This window comes from Podarcis raffonei, chromosome 2 (assembly GCF_027172205.1).
Source record: "Podarcis raffonei isolate rPodRaf1 chromosome 2, rPodRaf1.pri, whole genome shotgun sequence".
NCBI classification, from domain to species: Eukaryota; Metazoa; Chordata; class Lepidosauria; order Squamata; family Lacertidae; genus Podarcis; species Podarcis raffonei.
Genome location: NC_070603.1, coordinates 33,256,049 through 33,277,858, shown reverse-complemented (window position 1 = coordinate 33,277,858; position 21,810 = coordinate 33,256,049). Strand labels below are relative to the sequence as shown.

General features: G+C 44.9%; 1 protein-coding gene across 1 annotated transcript in view; it reads left to right on the top strand.

Moving 5' to 3' along the window:
* Window positions 1–3,639: 3,639 nt before the first annotated feature.
* ABCC3 (ATP binding cassette subfamily C member 3) overlaps window positions 3,640–21,810 on the top strand; it is a 66,370-nt gene continuing 48,199 nt past the window's right edge. The window contains exons 1-2 of the mRNA XM_053375737.1: window positions 3,640–4,071; window positions 19,963–20,139. Coding sequence (XP_053231712.1) covers window positions 4,042–4,071; window positions 19,963–20,139 — 207 coding nt within the window. The 5' untranslated portion in view covers window positions 3,640–4,041. The remainder of the gene's footprint in view (window positions 4,072–19,962; window positions 20,140–21,810) is intronic.

Genomic DNA, 21,810 nt, shown 5'->3' with positions numbered 1-21,810 from the left:
GCAGGCAAAGCTATGCCCAGTGATTGTTCTGCATTGTTTCATTCATAGCACCAGAAGTGCCCTCAGATATAAATGTCAAATGCATCTTCCTTAGATAGATGCAAGATTCACTACATCCAATAGATTTGTCCAATATTTTCTTCATAAATGTAAAATGGAGCTTCTAAAACATTTTTAGGCCATTCCTAATTGTTCGTCTGATTAGAAAGTATCCCAAATCTAACATGGATCTTGACTCAAACATTCCCACAACTTAAACCACTGGGCCCGGTCTACTGGGAGGCTCTTCTGTAAGCCACATTGAAATGAACAAGAGCATATATATATATATGTGCTTGCTCAACTTTGTGCTCTTTCAATAAGGCAATTGCAAAGGGTTGTGGCTCTCTGCCAGACCACATGGTTTCTGTGCAGAAGGTTCCAGGTTCAGCCAGTCTTGGCATCTACAGGTAGGCTTGGGAGGTACCTATCTGGAAAGCTGCTTCCAGGCACTGAGCTAGATGAACCAATGGTCTGACTCTATATACTGCAGTTTCATATGAATTTCACACCTATGAATTTCCTTTCACATACACTTCCCATTAGATCTTGCTCTTGCCTTTTTGTCCTCATCGTTTTTTTCTTCCATTATTCTGGAATTTATGTCAGTCTGTTAATGAAGAGTATGGTTGTCCCCACCACCCAATAATTGCATTTTCTGTCTTTCTAAAACGTTTCTAGGTGACTGAATGTGCACAAAGTTCTCCTGCTGAAGCACTGTGCTTTTGTGCCTTAAGGCCATTTCACACATTTCACAGCATAAACACACGTTTGCACAAAGTTATGTGCAAAGGTAGGGAGACTCAACTTGTCGTGATTTACCTTGCACATGCAATTATCTCTGAAAACGTGCCCACTCCCCTGCTCTCTCAGATGCGGAGTGGTGAAAATTGGGCCCAGTGAGCCCAAGTCTCCCTGCTTGGCCATCTAAAGGAGGGGGGAGGTAAGCATGCAAAGGCAGAGGCTGTGCTTCTGATCACTTGAGTCACCCTTGGCACTCCGCTGGGCCCAGTTGACATCCTTAACATGTTGTCCAAAGACAGAGGATAATGCAAATGATTGGAAGCAGCATGTCTGCTTCTTGCAACCGTGTGTCCAATACTCCCCCCCAACCTAGACACACAGAAGGGGGGGCAAGGCAAGAGGAGGCAGTAATTAGTCTTCTTGCTCAGCATGCCTTCTGTCACTGAAAGGCTCTGCCTGCTTGTTTAGCCCTCTCTCTTTGGGCAGTGCAGTAGGGAGGATTGGGTCTTATAGTAGGTAGTAAGGCTGCTCCTTCCTGGGGATAGAGGAATCTGTCAAATTTCATTTCTCCACATTTCTGCATCAGTTTGTGATTTTAAAAAGTACCTCAAGAAAATTCATCAGCATTTCATACCATATTTTTCCTAATATACACATTTTTGGAAGCCCTTTCTCATAATATAATGTATTTTTGTATGTTATTTTCACTAATATAGCCAGTATTATGCATGCTATCCCCCTAACACATGCATTTTACTACACATTATTTTTGTTTTGTTGTTGTTTAGTCGTTTAGTCGTGTCCAACTCTTCGTGACCCCATGGACCAGAGCACGCCAGGCACCTCTGTCCTCCACTACCTCCTGCAGTTTGGTCAAACTCATGCTGGTAACCTCTTATTTTTGTTAAAGAGCTGCAAAATTGAAAAAAGAGAAACTGCATTGCAAAATTCAGAGAAGTGTGATTTTTCTAAGAACAACTGTTTCAGTTTCCCCATCGTTTCCCCAACTGTGGATTAGGAAGTTTTGCATTAAAATGTGAACCAAGTCAAATTTCTTCTCCTTCCCTTGAGGCCCGTGACAACTGCTTGCTCACCCTCCCTCTTTTTTTTCTAATAAGGAAGGCTGGGCTCAACTGTTAAGCCAAGCAGAAGAAAGCAGTTGAGTGGCCCATTGTCACCCTCCTTTTTTAACCTTCTCCCTGAACCCAATATGCTTTGACACCACCCACCAAGAGAGTGCAGGTGGGTGAGGGGAAAGACAGTTCCTTGTACATGCAGTCGACTCCCGTTGGAAGCCTTGGTGGCGCGGACTGGACAAGCTGGGCCTCATCTTCTCTGTGACACCACCAAGAGAGCAGAGGCAACAACCTTTACTCTTGGCAGTTTCACAGGGCCCAGTCCTCCCCCCCACACTCTTGCACTGTCCAGAGAAACCAAAGGTGAACAAGTAACAGGAAGGGCAGCCACTGTCTTCTCTGGGTCACTCACACACCCCCTCATAAGCCACTCGGCTGGCTCCAATACTCCTAGAGGGCTGGCCCGAATCATTTTCACACCTGAAGGAGAGCAGCAAATGGCATCCATCTCTGGGTGTCAAGGTACATAGTACCCAGACCCCTTTTAAGTGATCTTGCACATGGTGTGCTGCATTAATCTTTGCAAGGCATCCCTAATTTTTATTACAGTGGTACCTCGGGTTACAGATGCTTCAGGTTACAGACTTCGCTAACCTGGAAATAGTACCTCAGGTTAAGAACTTTACCTCAAGATGAGAACAGAAATCACGCGGTGGCAGCGGGAGGCCCCATTAGCTAAAGTGGTACCTCAGGTTAAGAGCAGTTTCAGGTTAAGAACGGAACCCCGGGACAAATTAAGTTCTTAACCCGAGGTACCACCGTATCAGACAACTGTGTTAAGATTGCTGTACAATCTTACCAGGTTGCATAATCTTAGAAGAGGCATAACTGTGAGGGGGCCTGGCTGTGATTATCATGAGGGGGCCCTGCACTACACTATTGGCTTCAACTCCTCCAATGCTAAGCATACTTGGGGATAAGCTGTGTGTTTTGTTGTAGGAAGATATATATATAAAATGAACATGGTGTGTTGCACGCCATCCCCAATCTCCAGGGATCCCATGGTTCAGTTTCCCTGAAATGAAGGAAAGCAGAGCCTGTGGTGTCTGTATAATATTTGGTTTATTTACACACATAAACAACCTGAGCCTACTATGAAGGGGCACACAGCATTAGCAGTATTCCTTCTCCAATAGCCACAGCCTTGGATTCAAGCAGAAATCAGGCATGTCTCTCACTCTCAGGCTTCTGCTGGCAGCCCAGCTCGCGCTCTCTCTCGCGCTCAGCTCGCGCTCTCTCTCTCAGCTCTTGCTAATGGCCAGGTGAGGGAGTGGGGGCCACCCATTTGTCCTCTGGCACAAAGCCACTTCCTTTGTTATACTAACAAACTTACAGCCCATTAACTCACTGTCAAATTTGCCTGGCTCCTTCACCAAGGGAAGCCCCCCCCCCCAAAAAAACCCACACATTTCACAACGCTATATGTATAACCAAGTACATGCCCAGCCAGCTGTCCCCTAACTATAAACTGCTTTTTAAAAAGGATGCTGTGGCAGCCAGCGCCAGGTTTGATGGGTCCTGGCAGGATGCCCATGTTGTCCCAGGTGCTGAGGAGGGGCCTGTTCGCAGCTATCCATATCACCTGGCTCGCTCCCTCTCTGGGTGGTCATTCGTGGGATGGGTGGTCCTTGGACCTTTCCCCCTCCCCCCGCTCGAGGTCCAGCCCTAACTGCCCCACTGCAGAGAGGGAAAAGGTGGTGTGTACCACGGAGCACCGCCCAGCCACCCAAGGGGGCCCAAGTCTCCCAGCAGCTGGTCGGGCTTCCATGGCCTCGCTCCCCTCATACGCCGAGGCCCGATCATCCACCGACCCACCGCCCCCCTATGGCGCGCGCGCTCCCTCCCTTCCAGGCGCGGGCCTTGCCCGAGCTGGTCCGCAAAAAAGGAAGTTTAGTAAGACCGCAGCAGTAAAAGACCCCAACCCCCCAGCCTTGTCGCGGCTCAGCCTGGCGCCGGCGCTGCCTGAGCGAACCCTTCCCCGCCCACCTTTCCGTGCGAGGCAAACATCCGCCCTAGCGTGGCGGAAGGGAAGCAGAAGGCGAGCCAGGAGCCGCTCAGAAAGAAGTGGAGTAAGCGCGGCGAAAGGGACGGTCGCCAGCTTGCTCTGGCCGGCCGCTGCACCATGGACGCCTTCTGCGGATCCAGTTTCTGGGTAAGTAAGCATTCCTCCCTCCTCGCCGCCGCACAATCCGTGATCACCCGGTGGCCCTCGGAGGCCAGCGCATCCCTCTAGTTTTCCCCAAATAAGTAAGGAAGTCAAGGGAGTTTCCGCTCATCTGCCTTCAGAGCATGTCTGTTGTTTCAAGAAAGGACGATCATTTAATGAAACACAGGCGCGGGCATCGGGCATGGTCAGGCTGCAACTTTCGGGCACTTCAGTGAACTTTAAAGGAACGGGGCATGGAAAGGTCGGGAGGAGGGGAGCCCTAAGTTTCTGCATGCGCAACTCTCCTCCTGCCGATGGGTTCTTGTTTTTGATGGGGGTGGATTGCCTCCAGAGTCTTGGGGTGGAGAAAGGCACCCGAAAAGAGGGAGAAAGAGTTAAGAGGTGTGTGTGGACCAGCAGCATGACGCGGGGATGCAAATTCCTCAGAGGGAGTTTGCCGAGGGCGAAAAGGCAGGAGCTATGCGATGTGGGTTAGCAGACCTGGTTGGAGGCGCAGGCTTGCCGTAGATGAGCACAGTCACGCTTACACGTGGAACCCAAACCTCGCAACCTGGAGGGCAGAAACTCGCGGAGATGACTGGCCTCACGCATCCCAAAACTACCAAGTAAAATACAATGGGGTTACGAAAAGGGAAAAAAGGGGGGGAATCATCTTTCTCAGTTCTCAGCGTATTATCAAACAAGCGTGGACCCGAAATGAAATGTTGCAATTCATCCCCCAAAGGCGCGCTCCTCAGTTGTCTTTCGAGACAGATGGATGCCAACAGTCCCTGTGAATTGAGGGACAAAACAAAAACTTGCCGGAGGCAGGTTCAAACCCATGAATGGCACGTGCTGGCATATTTCTGCCGGGTTAAAAACTAGCAGCACTGCTCACACAGATGCACGTGCGTTCATTCCCACTGGAATCGATGAAGCAAAGTACTTGGGAACGTGTTCAGCAGTCAGACACGTTGCTGGCATACCGAAAAACAGTTGCATTTTTATAGGAATAAAAAAAGAAAACCTCTCCCCTACTGACTTCTAAGGGCAGGTGAGGCTACTCCCTGGTGCTGCAAACCTGACTAGACAGGTATTTTTTCAATCCCTTAACTGCCGCACCATTGTAATGCTGGGCAAAACCAATACACAAGCTTGAGCAAGGCAATTGCTAGAGGCAGCTAGAGCATGTGGCTGTTTCTTCAAAGTTGGAGTCTTACTCATTCCAGCCCTGGAGAATATCTCTGTCCACTAGAAGATGTATGTTGATACTTGGGTCCTGCTTTTTTTTGGGGGGGGGAGGACCAAAGCATACAGTGGTACCTCGGGTTAAGTACTTAATTTGTTCCGGAGGTCCGTTCTTAACCTGAAACTGTTCTTAACCTGAAGCACCACTTTAGCTAATGGGGCCTCCTGTTGCTGCCGTGCTGCCAGAGCGCCAGAATTTCTGTTCTTATCCTGAAGCAAAGTTCTTAACCTGAAGCACTATTTCTGGCTTAGTGAAGTGTATAACCTGAAGCGTATGTAACCCGAGGTACCATTGTATTATTATACAGCTGTTTATTGTGCAGCAATTCATTGTTCCCTCCACAGAAATGGAAGTATCACAGGCTGCATTCCTAGACCTATGTACTATGGCTGGAAGCACCATTGTGTTCAATGGGCTTTTACCTCTGAGCAGACATGCAGACTCACTCTGTCAGATACATTGTGCCCCAGAGGAATGAAATGGAGATTGACACAAATTACAAAAGCAAGTAAGGCTGAGCATTTTTCAGGAGAAGAGAATCTTCTTGCATAATATGAGCACCTTTGTCCAAAATTTAAATGCTTTATTATATAGTCCCATTGAGTTCAATGGGAGTTTTGCCCTAATTAGCATATTTTGGTCCATAGTCTAAATTTTTGTGTGTTGTAGAAATGGTTATCTGTGGAAATATATACATGTACATTTGTGTATATTTTGTGTCCATGGTAGGTCACTGATTTGCAGAAGCAAGTTCATGATGTATTGCCCTGGAGGCATGCTATAACTGTATAGCATGGATAGAGAGCCTATGGCTGACTGTAACTCCCATCATACCTGACCATTGATTATGTTGGGTGGAGCTGATGGGAGTTTGAGCACAGCAGCATCAAGAGGGCCACTGCTGTATACTGCGTTGTAATAACTGGTTTTACTCTATAATGTATTGCTGGCCTTGCTTACCTAGCTTTTCTCATGGTTTTTTCCATGCTTTTGTAGTCGCTTTTTCAGATTTCAAGGAGGATACCTTCGTCATTCAAAGATTTATGTCTAGGAAAGTCTGTACAAAAAAATCCAATGATTTTGCAATCATGATTATTCATGCAAAATAAATATGTCATGCAATTACTATTGCAAGTGATGCTTTGCATAGGCCTAGTTCTCACCGACTGTGGATGAGGAAGACTTCCTGTTTTCTGGACTGTACAACCTGATTGCAGGTGTGGGGAACTATACGATGGACTTGTTCCCTTAGGCACAACAGAAAATAAGCATGTCAAACCCGGGCACTTTCTATGAACGTTTTGAGAGCTCTCCACTCCGCAGCGTAATGGCAGGGAAGGGGAAGAAGAAGAAGAAGAAATGGATTATATTCAGGAGCACTATTAGAGGTGTGAGCACCTTCTTTTCCGAAGGCTAATAGTAACTCGGGGGGGGGGGTACTGTTAGATGTAATGGGGAAACAGCACTGAGGAAAAGCATTACCCCTTTCCAGAGATAATGCTCCAGTTATAATTGGAACCATCAGTGGCTGCTTTAATTTGGAAATAAAATATTGGGATATATTATCATGGATCTTGTATAGTTTGGCTCTCCAGTTGGTTACTGAGTTGATTAGAACTCTTTCCTCCCCCTCCCCTCCCCCGTCTCTCATGGGGGGGGGGCTGTTCAGCTGCGGCTCTCCATTGCTTCCAATGGAAGTGTTTCAATGCATTGATGTAGGTGTAACATGATATCAGTACAGTTGTACCTCAGGTTACAGACGCTTCAGGTTACAGATGCTTCAGGTTACAGACTCCGCTAACCTCAGGTTAAGAACTTTACCTCAGGATGAGAACAGAAATTGCGCGGTGGCGGCAGCAGGAGGCTAAAGTGGTACCTCAGGTTAAGAATGGACCTCCAGAATGAATTAAGTTCTTAACCTGAGGTACCACTGTACAAGGGTGGCTCCAATCCTATGTATTGTAGGACTGATTGCAGACCATACTCCCATACACCACATTCAACCAGTCCTTTCCTTCTTGCTGGAACACAGCCCTTCTGAAAGTCAGCTGTTGCCCAGCCACCTTTACCACAGTGCGTAAATTCATTATGTCACCGCGTTTCTTTGTGTCTGATGGTTCAAAGAGACTTTGTAGCTACTGTCTTCTGCCCAGCAGAAGTTTAACACAAAGGTAAGTCCATTCTGTTTGCCACTTGACTGAATACTCTTGGAGTCTTACACATGTGCTCTGTGAATTTGCAGTATGCTGCCTCACCTTTTCACAGATATGTATCTGCTTCTCAGATGTACACTGTGTGCTGTGCTGTTGAGTGGTTCCTGTTTCTTATTAAGAGGCTTCTTTGGGTATCCATAGTAAAACAGAAACAAAACACTTCAGTTTCATTTCCATTATTGGTTTGGAGGAAAATCTCCACCTCCTTAAAGAGTAACCACTCTGCTCGGACTACTCCTCTAAGATTTATTTACAGTGGTACCTTGGTTTACGAACTTAATCCATTCCGGAAGTCCGTTTTTAAACCTAAACTGTTCTTAAACCGAGGTGAGCTTTCCCTAATGAGGCCTCCCACCGCCGGTGCCCTTCCACCATTTGGATTCCATTCTTAGACCAAAGTAAAGTTCTCAAACCAAGACACTATTTCCGGTTTTGTGGAGTTTGTAAACCAATTCATTCTTAAACCAGACTGTTCTTAAACCGAGGTACCACTGTACTTACTATCATTTTTATCTCTCACTTCCTCAGGGTGGTGGACAAGGTTCCCCCATGCACTTTTACCCTTACAACAAAGCACTGAGGTAGATTAGGCCTAGCTATAGTGACTGATCTAGGTCATCCAGTGAGCTTCACGGCTGTGTAGAGATTTGAACCTAGTTCTTTCCTGTCTTAGTTCAACACTCAGAAGAACCACACCACCACTCTGGTTCCAAAGCTAGATAGTAAGCTGCTGGCTAAAGGGAGTGTCTTAAAAAGAAGAAGATGATGCTTTTCAAAAGGAACATGAGAACAATCCCTTTTACCTTTTCTCCTGTTTAGGGAGTGTCTTGATCTGCGGTGTTGTACTTCTTGTTGACACTGACAGCCACATTATTTGTTTAATGCACATAAAAGTTTCTTATGCCAATAGTATTGTGCAGGCTAGTGGGAGCTAGCCTCATATTGGGCTCAACAGTTTTGTGCAAACTTTAAATGCTTTCTCGTTTTAGTATGTCAGACTGGAAAGCAATGGAGCCCATAACACAAAAAGTAGATTCTACAAAGGCTGTTCTGTCTAGAAATAGAAGGGTAGCTCTCCCCTCTTTGTATCTGCTTAATAAAAACCCCTCTTAGAATCATAGAGTTGGAAGGGACCCCAAGGATATTCTAGTCCAACCTCTGATATGCAGGAATCTCAACTAAAGCACCCATGACAGATGGCCACCCAACCTCTGCTTATAAAAATCTCCAGTGAAGGAGAGTCCACCGCCTCTCATGGGAATCTGTTCCACTGTTGAACAGCTCTTACTGTCAGAAAGGTATTTCTGACGTTTAGCCGGAGTTTCCTTTCCTGTGACTTGAACCCACTTGTTCAGGTCCTAGCCCCCGGAGCAGGAGAAAAGAAGCTTGCTCCACCTTCCATGTGACAGCCCTTTAGACAGTTGAAGATGGCTATCATATCTCCTCTCAGTCTCCTCTTTCCCAAGCTAAACATACTCAACTCTCTCTACAGTTCCCCGTAAGGCTTTGTTTCCAGACCATTGACCATCTTGGCTGCAGTCCTGTGCACATGTTCCAGCTTGTAAACATCCTTCTTAAATTGTGGTGCCCAGAACTGGACACAGTATTCCAGGTGTGGTCTGACCAAGGCAGAATAGAGTGGAACTATTGCTTTCCTGGATCAGGACACTATACCTCTGATGATGTAGCCTAGAATAGCATTATCTTTTTTGCTGCTGCATTACACTCTTGACTCATGTTAAGCTTGTGGTCTACTAAGACCCCAGGATCCTTTTCACATGTACTACTGGCAAGCCAGGTGTACCCCATCTTATATTTCTTCCTGCCTAGGTGCAGAACCTTGCATTTGTCCCTATTGGAATTCATTTTGTTGGTTTTGACTCATTCTCCCATCCGTTAAGGTAAAATTGAATGCTAATTGTGTCTTCTGCAGCATTAGCTGCCCTTCCCAGTTTGGTGGCGTCTGCAGATTGGCTGAGCATCAACTCAAGACCTTCGTCCAAGTCATTTATAAAGATGTTGAACAAACAACAGGCACAGGACAGAACCCTGTAGCACCCCACTTGTCACTTTCCCCCCAGAATGATGATGAACCATTAGTGAGCACTCTTTGTGTTCAGTCCTCAAGAGCTAAAGAAGTAGTACAGAGAGTGTATGTTTGTAATGACATCACAATATAATGCAAGCAAAACAAACATCAGAGCTGAACCCCTATTGATGTGAGTGGAAAGCGGTGGACATCTCTTTCACAGCAATATTAGATTTAAACTAAATTTCCTGATTAATTTAGAGATTTTCATCCTAGAGAAGTACCTAAAAAAGCAAAGGTGTTAGTAAATAGGAAGAGCTTTCCCCATAAACACTGTTGCCAAGAACTGCATACAGAACAACCTGGAAATTATGTAACGAACATTTATTAGGTGCATTCCAGTTTTTAAATACATTGTTGATCATCCCAAGAGAAAGGATTGCTTAACTGTTCAGGAATCCTGTGAGGTAAGAAAGTTCTAGATGAAATGACTGGCTTCTGTGAAAGTTAATTTACAAGCAGCCTTCTGATCAAAATAGCAAGTGCCTCTTCTTGTTTGGTAAATCCACGAGCTAATTCAACTGCCACCCCCAGAGTGGACTGTTTTTCTAGGCTTGACCTATAGTTGCCTTTCTCTTTCAAGAAAGGTGCTGCTCCTGTCCTGCAAGGTGATGCTTGGAGATGCTGATGCAAATATGCCTATAGGGTGGAGTTAGAAGCAGGGTTAGATGTGAAGAAGCAGTATTCTGAACAATGAGTTGCTTATCTCTCGGGCTGCGTACAATACAGACTATACCATTTGAAGCACATTTTCCCCTCAAATAATTTTGGGACCTTTAGTTTAACCCCTCAGAGAGTTACAATTCCTAGCAGCCCTTAACAAACTACAGTGAACAGAATTCTTAGAGGGATGGGGGCATGTGCTTTAAAGGCACTGATCACTGCAGATGGTGACAACAGTCACGAAATTAAAAGACGCCTGCTTCTTGGGAGAAAAGCAATGACAAACCTAGGCAGCATTTTAAAAAGCAGAGACATCACCTTGCTGACAAAGGTCTGTATAGTTAAAGCTATGGTTTTCCCAATAGTGATGTATGGAAGTGAGAGCTGGACCATAAAGAAGGCTGATCGCTGAAGAATTGATGCTTTTGAATTATGGTGCTGGAGGAGACTCTTGAGAGTCCCATGGACTGCAAGAAGATCAAACCTAAAATGAAGGAAATCAGTCCTGAGTGCTCACTGGAAGGACAGATCCTGAAGCTGAGGCTCCAATACTTTGGCCACCTCATGAGAAGAGAAGACTCCCTGGAAAAGACCCTGATGCTGGGAAAGATTGAGGGCACAAGGAGAAGGGAACAACAGAGGACGAGATGATTGGACAGTGTTCTTGAAGCATGAGTTTGACCAAACTGCGGGAGGCAGTGGAAGACAGAAGTGCCTGGTGTGCTCTGGTCCATGGGGTCACGAAGAGTCAGACACGACTAAACGACTAAACAACAACAAATATATACATCCTAGGGGAAGAAGTCAGTGCACAGCTATAGAAATAATTCCATCAACACCTGCTTGCCAGGTGGAAGAATCCCCCTCCTCTCTCTGTATGCTGTTCTGGGGGTTCTCACAACACACACATCCCGAGCCAATTATGCGGGTACAGGGAGCACAGGGGGAAAGCCCCATTGTACAAGCAGAAATATTTGTGCAGGGCTTCTACTGACAGAACTCATTAATTGAACATTTAGCTGAAATTTACTTCCCTGGAATCCCTTCGTCCTGCCCTCTGGAGAAACAGAGAATATCTTCTATGTGACATCCCTTCAGGCATTCAAAGATGACCATCGTACCCTCCCCTTAACCTTCTCTTCTCCAAGCTGAACATCCCCAGCTCTTTCAACCATTCCCCATAGGGCTGGGTTTTCAAAAGCCCTCGCCATTCTAGCTGCCTTGTGCTGGACATGCTCCAGACCATTTGTCCATGCAGCACTGGCATAAAAGGTAAAGGGACCCCTGACCATTAGGTCCAGTCATGACCGACTCTGGGGTTGCAGTGCTCATCTCGCTTTATTGCCCAATGGGAGCCAGCGTACAGCTTCTGGGTCATGTGGCCACCATGACTAAGCCGCTTCTGGCGAACCAGAGCAGCGCACGGAAACACCGTTTACCTTCCCGCTGGAGCGGTACCTATTTATCTACTTGCACTTTGACGTGCTTTCAAACTGCTAGGTTGGCAGGAGCAGGGACCGAGCAATGGGAGCTCACTCCATCGCGGGGATTCGAACCACTGACCTTCTGATCGGCAACTCCTAGGTTCTGTGGTTTAACCCACAGCGCTACCCGCATCCTGACCATAAATACAAATCAAGTAGCCAGAAATGTAAAACAAACAAACAACAACTTAAAACGAGAGAGCTATTAGAAGCTAAAGGACACCAATCAATCCTGGAGTTTGAGCAATGAACTGTGGGAAGAGAAGAAAGAGGTGTTGCAAGGTTGTACCAGACCCAGCAAAATTCTGCTTGGGCAATAGCGAAAAGCAGTAAAGGAAAACAACAGAGCTTCAGAATCCCCACATCATTAATTTGGTACCAACATGTTGCATAAAGTAACTTTAATGAGGATAAGGTATGTTGAAACTGCCTCTGCATCCTGAATAGGCTTTTGCATTTCTGTACCGTTGTGGATTTGCTAGTTATGTTGGCGCAATCATTTTGGGAAATAGCAAAACCACTTCCAACACAGTCCTTAGTTTGTTGCAAGACCAGTTCCACACTCTATCTACATCACTGCCTAATCATTTTGGTGGGAAATTCACATCAGGTCAGAATACATTTGTATAATGAATGAGATTAACTGTATATACTGTAATTATGTCCTTCTCCTCCCACCCCCCACCCCACAGTAGTGTATAGTGTTGCTATCTTCTGTGGTTGATGTTTCAGGCATCTTGGGCAGAGTCTTTTGGAACACGTTCAGAATGCATTTCTCAGGCAGAAATTGTGCACCCATGCTGCTAGTTGCCATGGGGTGGAGGAGGAAGATGTTTGATCCATTTTTTTACACGTGACACTCCCAGACTTGTTTGTGTATCAGAATGCAGTTCCTAGCTGGATTATGCTCTTCTCCAGCTTTTGTGCATAAAAAGTCTGTACAAAAAAGTCTTCAACGAAAACTAAATCTTGTAAGTCAGTAACACCTACAGATCTTCTTGCTTTGCATGGAGCCACCTGTGCTGTGGCCTCAGTTGACCATGTGACCTGTGTAAGGAAGGGGTGGAGGAAATCACTGATCAGTTTACTTCTTTGGAACTGTATAGCCTCAGTACCCTTTTAGGCCACAAATGAGTTGTTTATTACTTTTATAAAAATCTCTTGCAAGGATCCAGGGCAGAAACTTGGCCTGGTGCAATCTAATTATCTTAAGATTTATTTTATTTTTTTCATTTGCTTTGGGGCTCACTTCAAATTCCTGAGATGATTATGTGACAACTCACCACACTGTGCGGGCAATGCTTATATCACATCACATTAATATATATAGATACACAAGCAGAGAGAGAGAAAGAAAGAAAGAAACTAAAATGCTTGAACTTAACAATGCATATATGAAGTATTTTGCCTGCCAAAAATTACTGCTGAAAATGCTTTGGGACACAGTACTTTGCAGAAGGCCTCTCTCCCACAGGTTTTTTCGATGTTTACACTGTGCATTCTACACATGCACCTCTTTTGTTCCTCCATTCAGGCAAGTGGGAGGGATTATCAGACTTCAAGAACTTGTTCCAGCAAGGTAAAAGCACACAAGAAGGGTGTGGAGCAAAGCCCGTGGGTGGCCCGGAGGGAGAAAAGGTGTAGCGGAGGAGGAGTGTGGTCTCGAGAGTCCCAGAGGCAAAACAGAGAGGGCTGGAATTTGGTTCCTGGGCTTGAGATTTCCCACCGTGGTCCAGGTAGAGGATTCCTCCCCCCCCCCTTTATCAAGTGCTGCTAACTGTAGCCTTTTAATCAGCATTGAGGATGCTGAGTCAGCATCCAGAACAATCAGCTTATTGGCTATTATATCAAAACACAGTAGGGAATAAAATATTTTCTAGCTGGGTTGCTTTATGTCCCTTATTGCAGAGTAAATCTTATTCTTAAGCCATAATGTTTTAGGGCTTTTTAATTCTTCTGTTGTGAGTGAGAAACTTTGTTCTATAGCACTAGAAATATGTCTGACAGCAACAGAGTTACATGCAATTAAGTAAATAATAATAATAATAATAATAATAATAATAATAATAATATCCTGTAGGTTGGAGTGCCTATCCATGTGCCATGGCCAGATGTTAAAATCCAAGTTAGGGTTTCAATCAACAAACTTCATGGCATGCCAATTACAGCCCTACATGAATTAGTCAAACTCAGATGAATCAGATTTACACTTGAACATATTTGCAGTGTTTGTGCAGAGTAGATTCTCATTGCAATACAGTGGTACCTCGGGTTACATACGCTTCAGGTTACAGACTCCGCTAACCCAGAAATAGTGCTTCAGGTTAAGAACTTGGCTTCAGGATGAGAACAGAAATCGTGCTCCGGCGGCACGGCAGCAGCAGGAGGCCCCATTAGCTAAAGTGGTGCTTCAGGTTAAGAACAGTTTCAGGTTAAGTACGGACCTCCAGAACGAATTAAGTACTTAACCCGAGGTACCACTGTATTCCACCAAATTGTGTTGTTTGAACCTCTAACATATTTATTTTTTACTCCCTTCAAATGCTCTTCGTAAGATTGGGTGTACAATTTGATTAACATTGTCAGCACTTGGAACGAATGTTTCAAAGGCTGTTCAAGCCACTTGAGTTACACTAAATGGTCTGTGGTTTTTGGATACTGTATTGGCACATAATTCACCACCCACTGGTTGTGATGTTGGCAAGGCAAAGAAAATCCATCTGTCTGGCTTGATCATTCTTATCACCTGCCAGGTGGGCTGATCATCCAAGCAGTATTGATGCTTCTTGCCAATGGTTTTCTTGGAGCACAACAGCCTCTCTTATTGCTAATGAGCAGGCCTGTATGATGGAGATGACAGGGGAATTATAGAAACAGAAGGTGCCTATCTTGTGCTGGCTTAGCCCAAAGTTTCTTAGCCCAAAATTGAAAAGAGGTTACTCCCTGGCCCCAGGTTTCCTACATTTCTATACCAGTTTGATCATTCAATCCAGCAAGTTAAATAGGAAACAATGGGATAGGTTTGTTTTGCCCATTAAGTACTTTAGGCAATGGGACATTTCAGACATGGCAATATCTGTAGAGCACTAGCAATGGAGAGAAGTAAACGGACTGACTTTCCATACATTAAGTTTCTTTAACTTCTGCCTCCATCCCTCAATAAACTGCCCAAATCCAGCAAGAGAAATCTATCGTGTACTGCCAGTGGAGGTGAATGTGCATCTACATACACATCTCAGCTGCGTTGTGTTTCTCAGTCAATGTCTTTTTTAATTGCTGGGTGCATCCTTTTATGTGAATGAAGATGTGCATCCACATTCAAGGGCACCATTTGTTGCATTTTCTATTATTTCATTCAGGAGTAAGATGCTCAAGTTTGTAGTGGCCTCTCAGCTCCAGGTTTTCCTGGATGAGGCAGCTTATCTCTTTTAGCCCAGCTTCATGTTTGGTTGTGGGACTGAGACAGCTTTGGTCCCCCCGATGGATAATCTAGGGCAGGAACTAGAATGTCAAGTCCATTCCTGTTGGTTATGCTGGACCTCTCAATGGCTTTCAGTACCATTTCTTCGACCACCTGGATGGGGTGGTTCTAAAGGGGCAGGGTCTTGTTCTGCTCCCAAACCTTCCTGGAAGGTGATGCTGGAAAATACCAGTTTGACATAGGGCTATTGACCTATGGCACTCCTCCTGGTTCCAACTTCTCCCCCATGCTGCTGAACATCTACATGAAACTATCGAGAGAGATCATCAGGAGAAATAGTGTGTGGAGTCACCAGTATGTGGCTGACACCAATCTCTATTTCTTCATTCTATCAAATTTCAAGGAGGTTGTTGAGATGCTGGACCATTGCTTGGGGACAGTAATGTGCTGGATGACAGCAAGTGAATTGGCACTTCATCCAAATAAGACAGAGATGGCAAGAACTACTGATTTGGGGATAGAACTCCAACCTGTTTGAGATGGGATAGCAAACCCCTTCAAAACTCAGGTTCAGTTTCAGAGGGTGCTTTTGGATCTGACCTTGAACCTGGAATCCCAGGTGCTTTTGTCCAACTTAGTTGGTGATTATTATCAACAATTTATTGTTGTTGACAAACACAGTTTGATCAGAACAAACATACACAATTGCTAAGTGTCATCAGTTTTGTTAACAGCAGGGTTTTGTTTTTGTTTTAGGACGTTAGTGACTAGTCTCCATTGCCATTCATAGCTTTCTTTCCAAGTGAGAGAATCTGAAGAGTCTGAAGTGGGTATTTCAGCTTCCCCACAAACACTTCCTTGTTCTTGAGGATTGCGTGCATGCTGCTATGCACTGGAAGCCTTTGCCACATGGTCTTCATAGGCTTCCAATTCTGTGGTTCGGTGTGTGGTGGTTTTCAAAATAATAGGAAACACTGTGGCGTTAACTTCTTCTTTATGGTCCAAAGCATATATGTACAAACTGGACATGTACCTATGTACGTCCTACGCACGCATGCGCACACAGTATTTTAGAAAAGGCTGAGCTTGTTGTTACAGCAACCCAACTGTTCTTTACCACCCACCTCTGCCTTCAGTAAGTAAGGCTGTGACAATGCTATTTCAGACATTAAGGTATAATGTTCTTATCTGTGACCTGGTTTTATTTGCGTGCACAAGTTTCTGAAGGAAATGAGTCAGGCGGTTGGCACTTAGAAATCAATGGAGCATGTGTGGGCAAAAGAAGAATGAAGGGCAAACTGCCTTTTCAGGGTCTTGCTCCAAAATGTGTGAGCGCTTCCCAAAATTATTACCTAGCGGAGGTTTAGCATTGATTTTTAGGAATGCCAAGAGACTAATGTGTATAATTGACTCACAGGTGTGCACTAAGTGTGGTCAGCAGCTTGTTTACTGTGAAATGTCACTGCAAGCCTTGACTACTGCCCCACTGTTAAGAGAAAAATCTTGCATTGCATTTTTGCCATGTTTCCACATTGCACACACCTTAAAATGTAATGTTTGGTGTTCTAAAGCACATGGCTAAAATATGTGTGATATGTAATGTGTTGCACGGATCTCCCAGTTGACCCTGGTTCCTAGTTGTATTTACTATATATGAAACATATGTGTTTCCCAGCATAGTATATGAAGCAGCCCTTAGTCTACTGGTATATTTTGCATTTCTCCCCTCCCTGCCCTTATTAGCTTCAGTCAGGGGCATGCAGGAAGACTATTATTGAAATGCTTCCAAACAGGTCACTAAGCCCATCTCGCAGAAGTCCCGTGTGTGCATCTTTCCACCAATTAAATGCATTCTGCAAAGGAGGTTTACTTAGGGTTCTCCCAACCCAATTGGGTGGTGCAGGGGGAAGATGGGGGAGAAGTCCCATTGTGCTAGTAAAAGTCATTGTGCTGGCTTCTGCTAGTGAGACTAGTTAGTTGCATCCAACCCATAATAACAATATAATGGAGTATTAATAACCTTGATTATTGTGCAAATAACATAAATGCTGTGTAAATATCCCAACCATTAAGATAAAGGACTGAGAACAAATTGTGTGTATTTCTTGTCTTGTTTCTGAGCCGGCTCTCTTTTTGTTTAATAAAGTTGGTGATATGGTTTTCATCTAATTTATTTGTCCTCTTTTGGCTTAGTAATGTAGCAGAGTATCATTGATAGCTTTTAACAGTCACTTTAAAAAAAATATCCTTGTAACACACAAGTTCACTAACAGTGGACAACCCTGTTTTTTTCTTGCACATATCCAGCTGTAATCAGAAGGATGGTTAGTCATTTTTGATCTTGTTAATTATTCCAGGAATGTTAAGTATACAGGCTTGAGGAAAGGGAATAATCTCCCTCTCTTCCTCCTCCTCATGCACCTTCATTGAGACTTCCAAAGGCTGACTTGTAGTGAACCTGTGGCATTCCTGGTATGCCACCCGAATCCCCCTGATGATAGAAATGGAGACAATGGAAGGAGCCTACACCCTGTGCAATTAGTTCCACTTGGAAGTGCAAATGGCACTGTAAACAAGGGGTGTATCTAAAGCCTGTTCTGTTCCTGTTCCTTTCACCTTCACTGGAGGAGAGGGAAGTAAAGGAGTATTTATTTATGGTTATGAGAGAGTTAAGCTAGTAGGTTTTAAATTCACCCTCATTTGCAGAGCTGCCTTCTCATAGTTCTCTCCCTCATGGTCAAGAGATGAGAGTCATTACACCAGTGGTAGCCAATGTGGTCCACCTCCAAATGTTGTGCATTGCAACTCCCATCACGTTTTCCCTTTGGCTGCATTGGCTGGGGCAGAACAGAGATAGGAGTCCTTTTATACATGCCACTCACCCACTATATTCACTGTCATGAGTCCCATGGAAATATCTTGGAGGCGCTGGTTAAATCAGGAAGCAGGGTGGGAGGAGCTTGAAGAGATTCCCAGAGGGTTGAGAAGGTATTCATCCGGTACCCAGGAAGTCCTGGAGTTGATGCTGGAGGTGCAGTCAGAGTTCTGCGGGATGGGAGAAATGATAGAATAATAGAATTGTAGAGTTGGAAGGAACCCTAAGGGTCATCTAGTCCAACCCCTTGAAATGCACCACCTCTTGTGGGAGTCTGTTCTACTGTCGAACAGCTCTTATTGTCAGAAAGTTCTTCCTGGTGTTTAGTCAGAATCTCCTTTTTTGTAACTTGAAGCCATTGGTTCATGTCCTACCACCCCGAGCAGGAGAAAACGAGCTTGCTCCATCCTCCATGGGACAGCCCTTTAGATATTTTAAGATGGTTATCATATCTCCTCTCAGTCTCCTGGTTTCCAGGCTAAACAAACCCAATGTTCTCCTAAGGCTTTGTTTCCAGAACTTTGATCACCTTGGTTGCCCTCCTCTGCACTTGTTACTTGAATCGTGGTGCCCAGAACTGGACACTGTATTCCAGGTGAGGTCTGAACAAGGCAGAATAGAGTAGGACTATTGCTTCCCTTGAATCAAACAGGGTGTTGGGGAGGAGGAATATGTAGCAAAACAGATTGGTCAGAGCAGAGGTTGACTGAATAGAGTTGCGGGGAGTGTCAGTATTTGGGAACTCATAAGAGCCTTTTAATTATATTGTCCAACCACAGTGTTTAGGTGTAACTGGCATATATACTCTCATTTCTAATTTAAGGGGTTGGGCAACATTGCCCAGAGTTCAAAAGAATCCACCCATGAGCAGATTGTAGCCAGTGGCTTCTAATAGGATTGGACTTAACTAGCATCAATTTAGCAGAAAGTTCTACCCCATTGCATTTTTTAAAAAAATGCATCATCTACATCAAGGCTGTGGGGATCTGTGGCCTTCCCGATGTTCAATCTCCAGTCTCCATCAGCCCTAGCTAGCATGACTAATGGTCAGGGATTATGGAATTTGAAGTCCCAACATCTGGAGGGCCACAGGTTCCTCATTCCTGCTCTGTGTGATGGAGTCAGAGGAAGTTGACCTCATGATGAGGAGTTAGTTTAGTACCATGAAAGGTCAGTGGGGTGGCTAGGGTGTCAGACCAGGCCAGATAGGACTGTGGTCCAAATCCCCACTCAGCACTGGAGCTCATGGGGCAGCCTTGGGTCATTCATTGTCTCTCCACCTAACCTACCTCACAGGGTTGTTGTGAGGATAAAATGGAGATTGGAAGAACCACGTGCATCTCCTTGAAGGGAAGGTCGGATATAAATGTAATAAATGATGAAAATAAAATAAGTGCCAGAAGTTAGCATTATCTGAGGATCTTCATAGGTCTCCATCTCACTGTGATATCACAATATGCTCTGGGTGCTTAAGAAAGACCTTGAATAGTCTTCCACTAGGGCGAGAAGAAAATCTTTAAGGCACCCCCTCCCACCCCACAAGCTGGCTTCATATTATAGTACTTATTAAGTGGCAGAGGCAGTCAGCTGCGCATGAGAGAGAGAGTGTGTGTATGACTAGTTCCACTCAGAGATATGAAAAGGCAGCAGGTTATCAGGTGTGTCAGGCTGAGATGAAAGAGTGCATTGTGTTGCATTAGAGAATGTGGGCTGATATGGTGAATTGTTGCATTATGGTACAAGTAGGCTCAGAGGGCGTTAAGTGCTCAGATATTTGGCTTTGCATTTCCTTTTGGGGGGGAAAACATGTCGGAGTCACTCGGCTCTTTGCTGGTTTGTGATAGAGGCTTGGAGCAGTCAGTATCCCTGTTGTGTCCACTAATTCTTTCCCTATCCTTTCCAGGATCCCAACCTTACGCTGCACACTGACAGCCCAGACCTAACACCATGTTTCCAGATGACTGTTGTGGCGTGGGTCCCGTGCTTCTATCTTTGGTGCATCTTGCCCTTTTATCTCCTTTATCTAAAATGCAACAACCGAGGCTACATTGTACTGTCTGTGCTGAGCAGGTTTAAAACGGTAAGATGGTGCGCGCGTGCTTACACACACACACACACACACACACATACACACTGACTGCAGATAAGGGCAGAGTTTTGTGGCTAATGAGAGAAAATGGCTAGGGGGAAAAACTTAATCATATGCCCTCCGTTCAAAATGTCACAAAATAACATGATTGTGATAATCCGCAAATTATCCTTGTACTGTCAGATAAGTTTTTGAAGCATGGAATTTGGCTTTACGAAAAAGATAGACTTACTGCTCTGATGCAGCCTTCCTCAAACTTGGGTCCCCTGATGTTCTTGAACTACAGCTCCCATCATCCCTGACCACTAGCCGTGCTGGCTAGGAATGATGGGAGTTGTAGTCCAACAACATCTAGGGACCCAAAGGTGAGGAATGCAGTTTTTTGTGTGTTTCTTTTTAAACAAAAGGAACATAAGAAGCTGCCTCATACCTATCAGACTCTTGGTCCCTCTAGATGGGTACTGTTGATGCAGGGTTTCAGGCAGGAGCATTTCTTACAGCTGCCAGGAATTGAACCTGCAAAGCATGTGCTCTGCCACTGAGCTAAAGCCTTTCCAAAAGCATGAGCAGACCCTTCCAAAGGTTCTGGGTGGGGCTGGGAGAAAATGGGGGAAGAGCTTCTGCCTCTTGCGTAGTTAGCTAGACTCCTTATTTTCTGAGTTCTGGTCTCCCAGACTCTGGACACTTACTAGTTCTTTAGACAGCCTTCCTGCTTTCACTTAACATTCCCATCCGTAAGCAGGTCATGTGGTGAGGTGGCTCCCAAGCTGGTATCACTGGCACTTACCTGGATGGGGCAGCATGGCAGCAAAGTCAGGGCTGCACACGTATACCAGTGGGAGCACTGCATTGGCAGCAGTGCTTCCCTCCCCACTGCACTCTCACTGACCTTGCTGCCACTGCCTAACCCCATCCAGGGAAGCAGCAGCAACGCTGGTGTTGGGAGGGTAGCTCTGCCGCACCGCACACTCCGCTACTGCATTTCATCACTCTGTGCAGCTATCCGTTTTTGCTGCTAAAGACCTTTTCCCACTTTTGGAAGCAATCGTTTGGATGATTAAGTGACGGGCATGCATTTTTAATTGGATTTTAATCTCAGCTATCCTCTGGGGGTGGGGGTGGAGAGAGAGTTCTGTTTTGGTGGCATTGTTGCTAATAATTAAGAAAATCTCTTGACCCAGGTGTTACTTTTGTTTCCTGCTGAGTTTCACGTGATTTGACAGGGTTATAAATTCAAGAGAAGGAGGAATCTATTCAATTTATTAGATGGATGCAGCCCATCACTTATTGAAGTCAACAGCCAAATCTCTATAGATTTTTAAAGCTGTACTGAAACAACGTTCTTCCAACTCACAGGAAATTTAACATCTCATGACTTCCCTTAAGCAATCCACAAAGAGCACCATCTGACCATGTTGATTTTTAGCAGGTGATATTTGAACGTTGGGAACACGTGAAAACGCTGTGCCTCCATTCACTTTGGATGTGCCCTTCAACTCAAGAGAATAAAAGCATACAGCCCTCTAAGAAGTGGCAACAATTAAAAGAAATTCACAAAATGATGGGTTGTTACAAAGATTTAACCTCACTGCCATTTGCCACTTCTAAATAAATGCTCTGGTTCCAAAGCTAAGCTCCTAAACCAGCAGAAGATTTAAAGTT